Source organism: Haliaeetus albicilla, chromosome 14 (assembly GCF_947461875.1).
Source record: "Haliaeetus albicilla chromosome 14, bHalAlb1.1, whole genome shotgun sequence".
NCBI lineage: Eukaryota > Metazoa > Chordata > Aves > Accipitriformes > Accipitridae > Haliaeetus > Haliaeetus albicilla.
Genome location: NC_091496.1, coordinates 11,288,205 through 11,303,746, shown reverse-complemented (window position 1 = coordinate 11,303,746; position 15,542 = coordinate 11,288,205). Strand labels below are relative to the sequence as shown.

Here is a 15,542-nt window from a genome sequence, read left to right as displayed (position 1 = left end):
ATCTACTTTTAAGCTTTTTGTTCCCTAGGATTTCTCCATATACCAGGCATGGTTCATTAAATCATCCTGTCACTTTCTAGAAGTGATTGGCATGAGCTTAAATCTGTGTCTCTCAGTTGTGGGCATGAATCATCATACATATGGGTTTTGTGGGACAACATCTTGGCAGAGGTTAGCAGTAAAACAGCTCTCTAGTTAACTCAAAACCTCATTACTAAATGCTGCATGGTTATTAAAGCTAACAAGCCATAAAACAACTGTTGCTTACTTGGCCAAAAGATCCAGGGGGGAAAGAAAATTTGTAGATAACTTCCAGTTATTGCTAGTGTTCATATATCCATCCTCTAATTTGTACCAAATGAAAATTTTCACCTAGCTTTTTGGACTTTTTATTTAGCTAATGATGTCTAGTACCAGGATACTTCAAGAGACAATGTCCTTAAGCAATAACATGAAACATATCAAATAAATCTACATTTCTTTCACCTAGAACAAAATGCTTAAGTTGATATTTTGGGGTCTGAAGAAAGCACTAGAGCTGGACTTGATTTAGACATGCTGCCTTTGTTATGGAATATTCCGTGATGAATAATGATCATAGAATCATAGAATCATTCAGGTTGGAAAAGACCTTTAAGATCATCAAGTCCAACCATAAAGCTAACACTGCCAAGCCCATCACTAAACCATGTCCCTAAGCACCACATCTACATGTCTTTTAAATACCTCCAGGGATGGTGACTCAACCACTTCCCTGGGCAGACTGTTCCAGTGCCTGATAACACTTTCAGTGAAGAAATTTTTCCTAATATCCAATCTAAACCTCCCCTGGCACAACTTGAGGCCAGTTCCTCTTGTCCTATCACTTGTTACTTGGGAGAAGAGACCGACCCCCACCTCGCTGCAACCTCCTTTCAGGCAGCTGGAGAGAGCGATAAGGTCTCCCCTCAGCCTCCTTTTCTCCAGGCTAAACAACCCCAGTTCCCTCAGCTGCTCCTCACAGGACTTGCTCTCTAGACCCTTCTCCAGCTTCGTTGCCCTTCTCTGGACACGCTCCAGCACCTCAATGTCTTTCTTGCAGTGAGGGGCCCAAAACTGAACACAGGACTCGAGGTGCGGCCTCACCAGTGCTGAGTACAGGGGGACGATCACTGCCCTGCTCCTGCTGACCACACTATTGCTGATACAGGCCAGGATGCCGTTGGCCTTCTTGGCCACCTGGGCACACTGCTGGCTCATACTCAGCCGGCTGTCGACCAGCACCCCCAGGTCCTTTTCTGCCAGGCAGCTCTCCAGCCACTCTTCCCCAAGCCTGTAGCGCTGCATGGGGTTGTTGTGACCCAAGTGCAGGACCCAGCACTTGGCCTTGTTGAACCTCACACAACTGGCCTTGGACCATCGATCCAGCCTGTCCAGATCCCTCTGTAGAGCCTTCCTACCCTCAAGCAGATCAGCACTCCCGCCCAACTTGGTGTTGTCTGCAAACTTACAGAGGGTGCACCCTATGCCCTCATCCAGATCATTGATAAAGATATTAAAGAGAACTGGCCCCAATACTGAGCCCTGGGAAACACCACTTGTGACCAGATGATCTTTTGTGCATCACTGTATCTCTAGATGATCCTCAGATCATTTAGAAAAAAGAAAAATGAAATTATTTTAAAATTAGACAAGAATTAATGAACCATCTGTCTTTTAACACAGTACCTAAACCTAATAAATCATCAAGCTTTTCACCAAAGTATACAAGGAAGAATAAGTGGGAAAAATCTAAGCAGTAAAATGAAGAATTTAATATTTGAATAAAGATGAGATCTCACTTTCTAAGAAATCCTCCTAAATGAAAGTCGTGTATGTAATTTTCAAAGATCTAACTGAAAGATCAGGAAAATGATCGTTCTAACACATTGTTTTACTTCAAGTGTCAAAATATCTAAACGTGACATAAAAATAAAGCAACGTACATGAACACAGTACAGAAACTAATACCAACTTTGCAATGGATGAATGCTTTATAAAAGGCCTGTGTATATGCTTTTGTGAATAATGTTAAGAACAAATAATACTGAGTGTGATAATATATCACCTTCTTAAGCAGTGTCACTTCTGGTGCTTAACTGTGATTTGAGACTTTGGTTGGACTGTGGAAAAACTGAGCAATCTAAAGAAAAAAAAGGGAAAAATCCTAAAAAAAGATCAAACTTCTGTGTTCACTTCTCTTGCTTAAAGAATGCCTTGTAGTAGTACAACCATTTGTTTCCTATCTATAGCATACGATTCCCTTTCTGTTGAGAAATAAAATGTCTGAACATAAGGTCTTCCACAATTCTAATATGCAAGTCATCCGAACACATAAAACATAGGTTATACAAAAATAACTGCAATACTGAAAGACCTAATGTGGACTTTTAAATTATAAGTTCACAACACAAAATACCACTTTATAAAAGATTTAGACATGCCATCCTCTATTATGCATATTTCTGTGAGTGTTGCCTTCCTCTGAGGATGAACACAGCACAACCAAAAAGTCCTCTTCGGTTCTGCAGTGAAATATCTGATGTGTGCCTCTGAAGTTCACTCAGAGAAGAAAGGTTCTTACATACTGTAAGTTACAAATGACTGGGAAAATGTACTGTAGAAAATATTCAAAGATTTCTAGTTATTTTTCAACACAAATGCCAACCTTGGGGCCTTGCTAGAATAACACTGAAGCTTAGCTAATAAAATACCCTGAGCCTAAGGAAGGCTTAGCATTAAGATACACTATTTCTGTTCAGCTGGGAACAAATGAAAGAAAGAGTTTGGAAAGCTATGTAAATCAGGAAGTAGTGCGGGTCCAGATTTTCCAGTGGTGAAAGCTGGCACAGTTCCACTGAACACAGTAATCAATTTCCAGCAGTTTAGAATTACAATCTTTGTTTTTTTAAAACCAGTGAACCTAACAACAAGGTTTCAACTCTCTAATGTCATTACAGAAAAGCTTACTTCCTTTAATAATAATAATAATAATAATAATAATAATAATAAAAACATTAGTTCCTTTTTTCACTGCAATTTAGACTAAAGAAAATGGTCTAATCCACTATTAAAAACTTTAACAAAGGAAATTCCATTGTGAATAAAAGCTTCTCTCTACTATGTGGAGAAAGGTCTAGCTAGACTGACAGCAAACGACGAAGCAATAAGTGGTGTTCAAAGCGATTTCTGATAGTGATATTTCAGGTCTTTCTCCCTGCAGGCTGGCTACAACACATCTGCAGAAGTTGAAAATTACCTCCAAAATCATTCCAGTTACTCACCATGGAGGATGCCTCTTGTCATTAAGAGTATGTCAATGTTCCCATCCTAAATCCTTAAAATCAAAGCTCTACAGTTCAACAGCTTAATAAAAAAAACCCAAAAAAGCCTTGCCCAAGGCTAGAGCATGACACCTAAGGTGTCAGTCTGAAAACTGGAAGTTGCCCATACTATATTCCCCCTCCCCAAATCTATTTTATTTTGCCTTCAGCTTTCTTGAAAACTGGGAATTCACACTTTAAATTCCAGGCAAGTATTAGAAAACCTAAAATGCCATTCAAAAAAACCCCCAAAACTATTTTAAAGAACTATTTAAAACTCTGTTATGTGGAAACAGAAGTTTTAAGTCTGGTAGTCAAGTTTGAAGTGTAGTAATTATAGGTAGTACTAAAGTTTCAGATCATGTTCTGAAAAATCTCAGCTGCTGAAAAGCCAGCATCACCTTCATTTGAAAATCCTTACAATCCTACCCTCCCCCTAACAATCCTCTGACCTGCACATCACATATGTTGTCTCTGTATGCATAAAATATGTGGATTTTTAAGTTTCTTCATGGATTCTCCCCTCTATTTTAATACATATTATGCGAAAAAATTGCTTTGCTACCCACCAAGTTCCTAACTGTAGAACTTCTCAGCAACACCTCTTTGGCGGGTTAGATGTATGGCTGTACATGTTCTGTCATCATGCATCTATCAACACAAGCAACCCACATATCTGCTGTATGGGAGAAGGAACTTCCCCCTACCTCCTCTGTATCATTTTTTCTCATACCACAATATAAAACCAGGGAACCACCAATTATTTCAAGTGAATTGGCATATACCAGTGAAACTGATGATGTGTTACACAGACCAGAATAATATCTTGGAAAGGAGAATTTGGCTACACAGAAGTTTGTTTAAACAACTTTTGCCCTTCACTCAAATGTATAGATAGCAACAAATCTAGGAATTTCATTATACGTTACAAGACAACAGGAAGCCAAATGTGGTATTTTGCAATATATTTTAAGTCTCTTAGCAGCTTAACATTCAAGTATCTCTTATCCGGTAGTTTGCTTATGGCTTTGTTGACAATGCAAATTTTGTGAAAAGAACAGATACTCACTGACACTACATTCACAAAGTCATCATCAGACAAGGTCTCTAACATTTCAATGACGGAGGTGCGTATTAGTTTCAATGTCAATCCACTGACACTCCCGCTCCTAACAGAAATCCACAAGAAAACAGAAAAGTTGAATTTAACAAGTTTTATTTAAAACGTACAAAGAAAATACAGAGCACCAACTAGCACTCTCACCAACTTTCACACTAAAACTGTCAATAATTCTCCTGAATTCTCCAACTCATCATTAGTGTTATTACATTATTATAATAAAAAATTATGTCCCAAACTGGCATCTAAAGCCCCAGTCCTGTGGCTCAGATGAAGTCATAATGGTACATCATTTCCTCATTTTCACTTCAAGAAATCTAAGAGAGCTTACCACCTTCAACCAATGCATTATCTAAACACTTCATACACCTACACACAGATTTACAGCTTTTAGATTTTCAGATACCCAAATGACAGCTTGTTTGATTCAGAGCAAAACCTAAGCTGAAGTGAAGAAATAATAAAAAACTTCACTGCTGATATGAAAGCACTTCACCACATTTAAAAGCATTAAATGCAAATTCTCCTACTGAGATTTTTTTCAGCATAAAGCAATGTTTGACACATCAGGTTCAATGCTTCCTTCAGTCCTTCAACATTAGCTAAACAAAGGAAGCCTTGCCAAGGCAAAGAGAGAGTTTTTATTAATTTCTTTGCTCACTTTCTATTTTTTATAGTATTCAAACTTGGCAATTTTTAAATATGTACGGTAAAACATTCAAAGTCTACATACGTTCTTATCTTTCAGGCTCATGAAATCATGATTAAATCTACTGTAATGCCTCTAGTCATTTGGTTTTAGGTTTGTGTTTTACAACAAATCTTGGCATGCACATGAGAAATTTTCAATTGATTACTTCAGTAATTAAGAAACTGAAAGCAGAATAATATTAAAATGATTAAAAAACACTTCCTTGTCCCCAGTTTAAATAACTTTCAGGTTTGGTTTGGGCTTTTTGAACTATTTTTTCCTGTGTATTTGTTTTGTTCATACCAAGATTTGTGATCCTTGCATATAAGGACTTCTTAATCCTCTCTCCATTTTTCAGCATACAGAGATTTGTTCAATATATCTAAGTACTTTTATCCCCCTAATGTCAATATCCAGACATTAAAACACTTACGCATCAACTAAAATAAGCATGTCTTTGGGAGATGCAGCTCCTTGGATATACCTGAAATAAATAAAGGGTATGAATGACACAAATCTGAAAACACATTTGTTGCGTGTGGTGGAAGACACTCTGCAATCTCTAAACTAAATTTAGCTGAACCAACAAATCCCCCTGTTATAGCTAGTAGAAAATCATGTGCTATCATTTTCTCTCTTGCTGTGTCTTCTAAGTAAGCCAAAGTATAAAACACATTAGCAAAGTCTGGAAGTAGGATATACGGATCAAAATTCACTATTTTCAGATGTCAATAACTGAAAAACATGAATGCTATTTCAGAGCTAAAGATCTTAATGACAGATTAATTATTACGTCAGCCCAGTTTACAGAAAAATACTTCATCCTTTGAAAGAATATATTCAACTAGTATGAACGCAGGTATCAATATGCATTATGCCTTGAGAGGCTTACAGAAAAAAATAAATCATGAGAAAGAATCCCACTGTTCTCTTGTCTTTTACCAATCTAGTGATTTTTTTGCTGGTCTAAACCACCGAGACATTTTCGTAAACACTTGCAAATGTCTGGAAGAATGTCTCAGTCTAATAATCTGAATTACATTTGATTTTGGCACAAAATCAAAGTTTTTAATTTCCTTATACCTATTTGGTAGTTATCCTCCTCCTAAAAGGTCTATGTAATGCAATGGTACGATGCACGATAGCGGATACTGCATAACAAGTAGTATGATTTGAAAATTGTTTATTCAGAAGAATTAACTGAGTTTTTAAAAAGAAAGTAGCAATATCTAAAAGCAAGGACTATTAGAGATAAATAATCAGAAAAATTTGTCTTTACAGTCATATCTAGAAAGTAAGTGATGTATATACATCAGTCCTTTGAAGAAAGCTTACCATGGTCTTCTGCGAACATCATACAGATCTATCTTGTTTGGAGTTCGACTTTTATCTACCCATGGGGAAGCTAAAAATGAAAAAAAAAAAATTGTATAGTATAAATTAAAAACTTTATCTTAAGGATTTTAAATACAATAATATAATAAATTAATATCACAGGTTTTGCACTATATAAATATCAACATTTGGTATGGATAAAAATGAATTTGTGTAATCTGTTTTTGATTATATGAGCATATAATATAATTCAATAAAACTATATATCACCTTAAAGGGCCAAGTTGTGTTGAATAAACAGTTACTGACTATAATTGACGACTGACTTCAATGGAACCAGAATTTCAAGCAAAGTACTTTGTAAAGTGAAAAAACTTTTTTTTTTCTTACAAGAAAGTACATAATTTTAAAACCAGTTATAAGTTAATTAATGTTGTATGCAATAACACTGTACTGATCTAAAGCTTAGTTATGCATCTGCAAAATTATACGCTGACATGAGAGCTTTACCTAAAACCACAACTTAGAAAAGTAACATGAAAGCATCATATTTTCTGAAAATAAAATGAGATGGAAATATTTGTGTCTCTGTAAAGAAAATGCTAAGATTAATAACCTTTTGCAAGTATTTAATCTAAGCTTTACCATAATTTTCAGCAAGGGTAGGAATCTTTCTTTTCCTTACTGAAAAACAAAATGAGCCTTTCAAAAATATTTGACAGCTTAACTAACACAAATAAAAATGTGAAAAGTTACATGAAATGAAATAATGTTCTGCAATTTGCTCTCTCACTGTATGCCAACAGCTTTGGTGGAGCTACTTCCTGACATTAATCTTTTTTCTGTCTAGGAAATAAAGAAAGATATAGACAACTCCAGGATTCTTCCTGAAAAAGCATTCAACTAAGACAAATGGGTCAAATTATGATACATCTATCCATGAATATAAAAGAAGCCACCAGCTTAGAGTAGCTGCCTATTTTTTATTTTCCTAAATGAACCCTTTCCTAAGTGACCATAACCTGAGTTGGTACATCAGTTACCAGAACATTTAAACTGAGCATAACCCACAGGACATTTATCAGTATATGTTTATCAGCCACAGAAAATACTGCTTATTGTTGCACACCAGAAGAACCTCAGACTCTGCACCAATATTGTCTATGATCTCACACTAGACCACCTGAGACGTCCTTTGCAACCTGAAGGGAATAAGGGTCTCTGAAATTTCCAGAAATGAGGCAATAGAATTTTTGAGACTAGTATATGTGAAATTTGTAGCTTAAGTACCATTACTTAGGTATGCACAGGTTAAATTCACCAGTATTTTATGAGCCTGAAGCTGTGGTTAGCACATGTTCAATCATGGACTTTTTGTGTCTGTCGAGATTAACCCATCCATTGGAATTCCATCTGAAGAATCCATCCTTGAAATGCATTCCCTCAGACTTGCAAAATCTGCATCCAATGTACCCACCAACACTGCTATACCTTTGCCCAAACTTTCGGTCTTTCCACTGACATCCAATATAAGGCTACGCCCTATCAAATCTGTCCCTCTTAATCAACCCATTATCTTGGACAGTCTTCGTAAACAGAGAATTATCTGAATGTATGTATCTGGATTTATTTCAAAACAACAGATAAAATGTAATTTACACTGCTGGAGTGATAATAACTTAGCAATTTTCACTAAGAAGTGAATTGAAACTTTTCTTTTTTTAATGTTATTTTTTTCATACAAAAGATAATTCCAACTCCTTAACTGCGTTCTCCAAAGCAAACAAATGGTGGTTCAAGGAGAATCTGAATGCAGGAGCTGAAGAAAAGTGCTACTAACATCATCATATTCTGCTGTAACAGTGGATACCGACATAGTATCAGAGCTACAAATATACATTAATGTAATACCACCTAACAGGTAAGCACATCACTTCCTTGAGGTCAACGCCTGCTGCCTTGACAGAACAAACTTCAGAACTGGGCCTTTAGACCAAATATAGTGTGGCAAATCTTTCAGAAACATGAAGAGGCAAAATTAACACTAACTTAAAGTTGTAAGGAAACACGGAATAATAAAATTTGAAATGCCTGAAACCTTCCCTATTTCCAAAAGCACCAAAAGGCAAAAGTTTGGGGTTTTTTTAACTGGAATACAAACCAGAAAAGCACTTTTTTAAAATTTTTTTTTTTTTCCTTTCATTTCTTTTCTTTCCCTGTCTTTATGGAGAGAATGCTCAAAACTTCTAGTTGAGACAGAGTAAAAAAAAGGATCTGAAGACAAATCTTTCCAAATCGGTCTTCAGAGGAGGTCCTTCTATTAAGGCTTGAGCAACTAAGCCTTGCACTCAGTTCTACCATAGTTTTTCAGTAATTTCCTGGATTGCAACAAAGTTCAGTCTGTCCCTTTCTGGCTACATCTATATTAGTAAGTTAAAAAAAGCACAATGGAAGGGAAGACATTCACTAGTATTAGACTAAGACCTATTACAAAGGTCCAGTTATACACAAAAGAAACTGTGAATAAACCACTCAGCACACTACTCACAGTCCATCTAATCCTTCTGGAAACTACTGTGAATGGTAACACTTAACATTGTTTTTCATTTTGGGAGACAGACTGAGTGGCAAACGCAACAGCTAAATTCTACTTCTCTTTCACTAGCCTGGCCCTTTCAGTATGCACAGTCCTGGAAAGATTGTCAGCAGCTTCAGAGAGATCTGGAGAAGGTCTTTAAAAACAGTACTTCTTACCATGCCATTAAGCCAGTATTTTCTGTGCCCCATGTCAATAAGTTTCTTTTTCCTAATTAATATATTATCTTCTGTTGAGACAAATGTAACAAGCACCTACGTGCTTAAGTTTCTGTGTGAGGAAATTTTTCTGGGTTTATGCTGTGACTACAAAATTCTTCATCAGATATGAATGGGTGCTGGATCATACAAACACTAATTAAGAAATAAAATGTTTACTGAGAAAACTAGTTCTATTGATCTTTATGATGTCTTCTACAACAGTTTACATAATCTAGTAGTAAGTCTCTGCATGGCTAAACATAAATAAGGACTCAGCCCTTAGTATCTAAAATTTCATTCACACCAAAGAAGTGCTAAATTCCCTCTTCAACCTCAAGAATTAACATGACTAAATTACTCATTCATCCTAAGCTCTCTCTGGATTAACACTTTTAATTTTAGATGGCTTTGAATGGTCTCAAATCTATTCACTGGTTTTGGTAACATTCTGAGTACTTAAGGATCTTATTGAAACTGCTACTACTAGGAAACTGAAATTCCCTTAGGACATTTGATCTCCAATGATCTACTTTTAATTTACCCTGATTTCATCTTTTAAAAAATCATTTTTTAAAAGATGATAAATGCTCTCTATGCAAAAATAAGTAATTATGTATTTATAAGTATACAGGAAATAATTAGAAGGGATGGAGATCACCAAAAAAGGCATGCGTTGCCTTGGTTCATATACAGAATACACTATAAAGCCATCTGGGGAAACTGGCTTACATCTTACTGACAAAAGATTATATGGTCTAAGATGAAAGCAGAATGAAATACACAAAAAGATGATAACACATTTTCCTAAAAAACTAAAATTGAAGATGAAGGATTTTGAGATTTACAGCTTTATTTATATAACCTATTGTTTAAACCATGCATTTTAATGAGATGCCTTGGAACCTGGCTTATCGAATGTCTTGAAGAAGTCAGCCTCACCGTGTTTCATTGTTGTATACTAACGTCTATGTCCACACCACACAGTTTTCTGTTGCATACGTTACGCTTTAGTCATGTTCTCCTTTGATGATTTTCTTGTTTGGCATATGGTTAGATTCGACATTTTATAAATTAATCTGATTTGATACCCTACCCACTTCTGCTGTTTGCACTAAGGAGATACAGGCCTGGCTATATTTCAAGTAAGAGTAAGGCATGCTTTTCTGTTATTTCTGCACGTGTGGAGTGGAAATCCTGAGTTTTTTTGATGTTGTGGTTCAAACCCAGCTGGCAACAAAGCACTATAAGGCCACTTGCTCACTCCTCCCCACCGCCCCTGGAATATCAGAGCTTGAGGAGAAGAGGTACAGAAGCAACAAGATATCTTGTTGGGTTTTTCTTGATGTTGTTTTTCTTTTTCTTCTGTAAAAGAAAATTCTGGAGATTTCAATTTGTATCGTAAAACCACAGAGATGGTATGAACTTCAGCATGAAGATATCGTGGCCTCCTGGCTGCAATTTCATTTACTCACTAGAAATAATACATTATCCTGTAACTGGGTGGATCTGCTTGCAAAACTACAACATTCAGGATATCAGTTTTTTTAAAAAAAATGAGCCACAACTAAATGTATTGTAAGATTTTCAATATCATGAATATGGTTAGATCCAAATCATGTCAGCCCATGTCCTTTCCTCCCAGATTTCAGTGAATAAAGGAAGTGAACAATGTTCAGAAAAGCTTATTTCAATGTAAAAAGTAGAACTATCCAACTTATGTGCTAATGGCACTAATTGATACTTTATAAGCTGCATTACTGGAAAGTGTTTTGGGGTTTTGTTTTTTTTTTTACTTTAAAAGTTCTTTTAAATGTTGAGTCGTTAACAGGAGTTGACAGCTATAAAATATAAAACCTTTTGTAAAAAAAAAAAAAAAGGTGAAGTTCTCAGTTTTTCAAGGCTTTTGATTCATTTTGTATAGATTTTTTAGGCTTTCCAGTCTCTTAGTATCTGCTTCAGTAATGACTTTCTCTGGAGAGTTCAATATCATGGCCGCAACACTATTGCTTGCTGTTAATGGTTAACGCAAGAGCAGCTGTGCACAGCAAGTCCTTCATTTGGAGAGATACCATTTTATTTTATTTTATTAGAAATTGATTTTTAAAGCTTTTCCATTATTAATTTGTCTAAGCAGGGAATGCTCCAGTAGCTGAGTGAGACCTGCTTCACTGAGATCTGGAAATAGGTACAAGATTTTTGAAAAAAAAAAAAAAAAAAAAACTTTATGAAGGGGAAGAGATAATACTAGCTCTTCTCTACCTATATTTTTAACCCAAGAATTTTAAGACTTTAGGGACAAATTTATTTTTCTGGATAACCAGTACTGCAGCATTATCTTTTCTTTATCTGTGAAATTCTCCATTTAACACCTTGTAAGCCCTAATTACATGGGAATATCCTAGTAAAATACTGGCATGAGCAATGTAAAGAGACTTTTCACTAATTAATTAAAGTTCCCATCATATTATTTATTATATAGATAAACAAAGTAAGACTAAGTACAAGGCAAATCTACAGTAAAAGGTAACAAATACAACAGTTCTTTTCACTGTACTCTTCAGCACTGATATTCCAAAGATCCTGAGATTAACACACCTGCTGATGTTTAAAAAATGCTATGAATTTAAGTATGAGTTAATGAATATAATAGCACACTGAATCTTAAAAAAACTCTGTGTTACACATATTCCTGGCTTGCATCCCTAACCTTCAGAAGATCACTGAAGAAGTCATTTTATCTCTCTATACCTGTTTCTTTTATCTGCAAAATGAGGACAGTGATATTTTTATTACTTTTAATCCAGAAGGTGTTTTGGGGATGAAAATTAAGCTGTGTGTTATATGCCATGCAGTATATATAAGCCCTGCAGTATAGCATAAAATAATCTAGCGGTGTTTGAGAACATGAAGCCTCCTAGAGCAGGACTGGAGAATCTTGTAGTATAGAGGAAAGAAAACAGGGTCTAGTGCTGTCCATTGGGAAAGGCTGCGAGCATGTGTTGTCCCTTCAGTCAGACCATGGGGCTGACTAAAGGACTCTAATAAAACTCTGACTTGTTCCATTTACTAGTACAGACATACCTTTAAACCTGAGGGAGCAGATGAGCATAAGAAACACCTGTATGCATGATTAAGACATGCTCAGATGTGCTTAAAGGAAGAAATTAAGATTATGTAGACATTCAGTTTCAAAATTACAGCCTTGTTCAATATCGACTAATCTAGCTAAGAAGGACTTGAACTTCACAGATACTTTGCAACTTGAATTCAATAATTCTCAAGTAAACAAAGTCATAACAGGACTGCCAACATCTCAAAATGCTACTTCATGTTTAATTCACCTGGAAGTCTGGTAAAGAGTCAGTCTCCTTAGGAAACATTATTTTTCTTCCTGAGTATGAAGTTCCTAATGTTCACCTAAGAAGCTGGTATTGGAGCACTTTTTACTGGCTTTCCCATAGTTGTATGAGCCTGGGCAGAGCCAAAACAAAGCCCTGCTGAACCCGTTTCCTTCCTTCTCCCACCCCTCTTCTTAGACATAGGTAAGGTCAGATGAGGATGACAAATATGTATGTCTAGGTTATGTGATAAGAAAAGGACCACCGAGCCACAGGCTGGAGGCTGTTTTTTCCTCTTTGAGAAAACCAGAGAGAAATCACAGAGTTATGCAGCACTTTGGGAGAGTGGAAGTTGCCAGACATACTGTTTTGTGAAAGCAGGTTTTAAGTTCCCAAAGCCCCCTGTTAAATCTCCAGATGGAAGTGGGAAGATGTGGAACATTTGGGAACAGTACAGTATTTATTTCTTTTTCAGTTTTATTTTTATTATCAATTGCCTCAGCTTTTCTGATCTTGACCAGGTGCAGCACATTGCCACCTTCAGCACACTGCAAACCAAATACTGTCACACCGAGTCTAGGTTCAACAATTCTCCATAAAAGATACTCAATCTATTCATGCATCATCATCATAAACCCCACTAACTGGAATCTGAGACTATCCATATCAGTATTACCCTTTCTAGTATTACACTGTGGCAAATATGATTTAGTATACTTCCCCAAGAGAGCTGAGCCGGTGTTGCTGACCAAACAGTTTTTCATTACTAATCATTCATCTAAATCAAGTGTGTGTTCTCATTTGAGTAATCCTTTGCAGCCAAACTTTCTTAAGTGTATCTATTACTATAACTAGAAAGTCTTCAATATCACATTTAACTGCAAATAAATGTCTGCTGTCTGCAGTCAAAACCAGAATGCATCCTTTACTAAGGATCTTAGCCTTACAAAAAAACCCAACAAAAAAACCCAGAGAGAGGTGGTATCTGGCAAAAGCCACATAAATACAAAGTGTTCTTTAAATTTGTTTAATTAGTGATTGCTACAGTGAAAATAATATGCTTCCCATTGCAGTATTTTAATGAAACATTGATTAACAATTATAATCCTCATTACCTCTATAATTAAGAAGGATTTCATGATTAAAAGAGGAACTGGTTGGTTTGTACCTACACTTCCAAGTAGCCTGCCAAAAAATTTATATTAAATTGTTCTTTCAGATAGCTGCTTTCTAAAACCTAGAAGGAAAATTAGCTGGGTAGATGCCTCACAATATGTAAGTAACTTAATATCTGTCAAACCATATTAAACTACTTTAATTAAATTAATTTATTTTTCTGTAACAGATTTGTCCACTGCTCTGTGGTTAATTATAAATTAGATCTGCGGTCTGATCTATATTAAAGTACCTTTCTGTCTACATGGAGTCAACGAAGTTCTACATGTGCAAGCCCACAGGGAATGGATTCAAGATTAAATAAATAAATAAATAATTTTTCAAATTCCTGCTACCAAAGAAAAATCTCTTTGGAAACAATATTATAAAAGAAAAACAAAACCTGACCTATGTTACAATTCTAGGTGGCCCTGCCTCAGTAGGCGATCCAGGGGACTTCCAGAGGTTCCTTCCAACCTCAATCATCCTGCGATTCTGTGATTATTGTCACTTCTTCTTACCTTTTAAAAAGGCATCAGAAATTCTGTATTAGATAGTCCATATCTGGTGAATGAGATACATCCTTCCAGAATATTCATCCATTTCAGGTGTCTGACTGGAGTATCTTATCCTCTGAGGATGACCATATTTCCCCTTTTCTTTTAAAGCATTTCAGAAATGAAAGTTTTGGCTATCAAAATACTATGGTGTGATATATGCAATTTTACATCTTTGCAAGTTTCAGTTGGATTGGAACGAATTGGTAATTTCAATGATCTTGCGAAAATGCTGTCGGATTACTGCTTTTAATTTGAATCAAAAACTACTGGAACCCTATGTCTGGAGTAGAATTAGGCAAGTGTCATCTTAAAATGACATCTTAAAAGCTACTACCAGTTTCTAGAATAGAAGTATAAACTAAAAAATTAGGTAGGAAGGTGTACCTGTACCAGTACTATTGAGAAGGTGCTTCAACTTATAATTTGTGCTCTCTTGCCATCTCACAGAGAATCTGAACTTTACACTTGGTGGTGCTCAGTTTTTCTGGTTTTTTTTGGTTTGTTTTTTTTTTACTGTTTACTGTTTCTAAAAATTTGCCTTTCAATATTCCATAATATCAAATTTCAGGATGGTTTGCTTAAAAAAATCCCACAAAATATATTTCAGCTTTCTTACATGCTAGTGACGAAAACTGAGTCTTACTCTTGAATTGTACATAAATAATGGAAACTTTCCATTGCAGGACAAAGGCTGGAAATTTCTACAAATATTTTTAAACCTGGTGGATTTTATTGAAAACATGCATTCAAGACAACTGAGCCCTCAGACAAAAACAAGAAGGAAAGAAAATAAGTTACTTATATGCCCAGTCCTATCTTGCCTTCTGCAGACAACTCAGCTAAAATTCTGTTTGCAAACTGAACATTAAGAAACAGGAAGGGTTTTCTCAGACAAGTTATATGTGTGGGAGATGTTTGGAAAAGCTGATTGTGATTTCCTGTTGAAAAGAAGAAAAGAAGCTGTAATTAATTTCCCAGAATGCCACCTTGTAAATATAGATTCCTTGTTTTCTGAGATGACTCAAGATAGCCTCTGAGCATGCACAGGACAGTAGTGCAGGATAATGACATCAAGGTCCCTGCAGCTGCAAGTCAGAACAGGACCATGCACAAAACAGTATCATGTCTAACAGAACGCAATAGATATTCACTACATGCCTTTATGTCTGAGTCTGGCTTTTCTGGTCAGGCTTGTCTATGTAAACA

At 35.9% G+C, this 15,542-nt stretch overlaps 1 protein-coding gene across 13 annotated transcripts in view; it reads right to left on the bottom strand.

Moving 5' to 3' along the window:
- The window catches only part of CACNA2D1 (calcium voltage-gated channel auxiliary subunit alpha2delta 1), a 426,426-nt gene that overhangs the window by 108,018 nt on the left and 302,866 nt on the right, over window positions 1-15,542 (bottom strand). For all 13 annotated transcript variants that reach the window (XM_069801699.1, XM_069801697.1, XM_069801705.1 and 10 more), the window contains exons 8-10: window positions 6,488-6,557; window positions 5,586-5,636; window positions 4,411-4,510 (exon numbers count right to left, since the gene is read on the bottom strand). In XM_069801699.1, coding sequence (XP_069657800.1) covers window positions 4,411-4,510; window positions 5,586-5,636; window positions 6,488-6,557 — 221 coding nt within the window. The remainder of the gene's footprint in view (window positions 1-4,410; window positions 4,511-5,585; window positions 5,637-6,487; window positions 6,558-15,542) is intronic.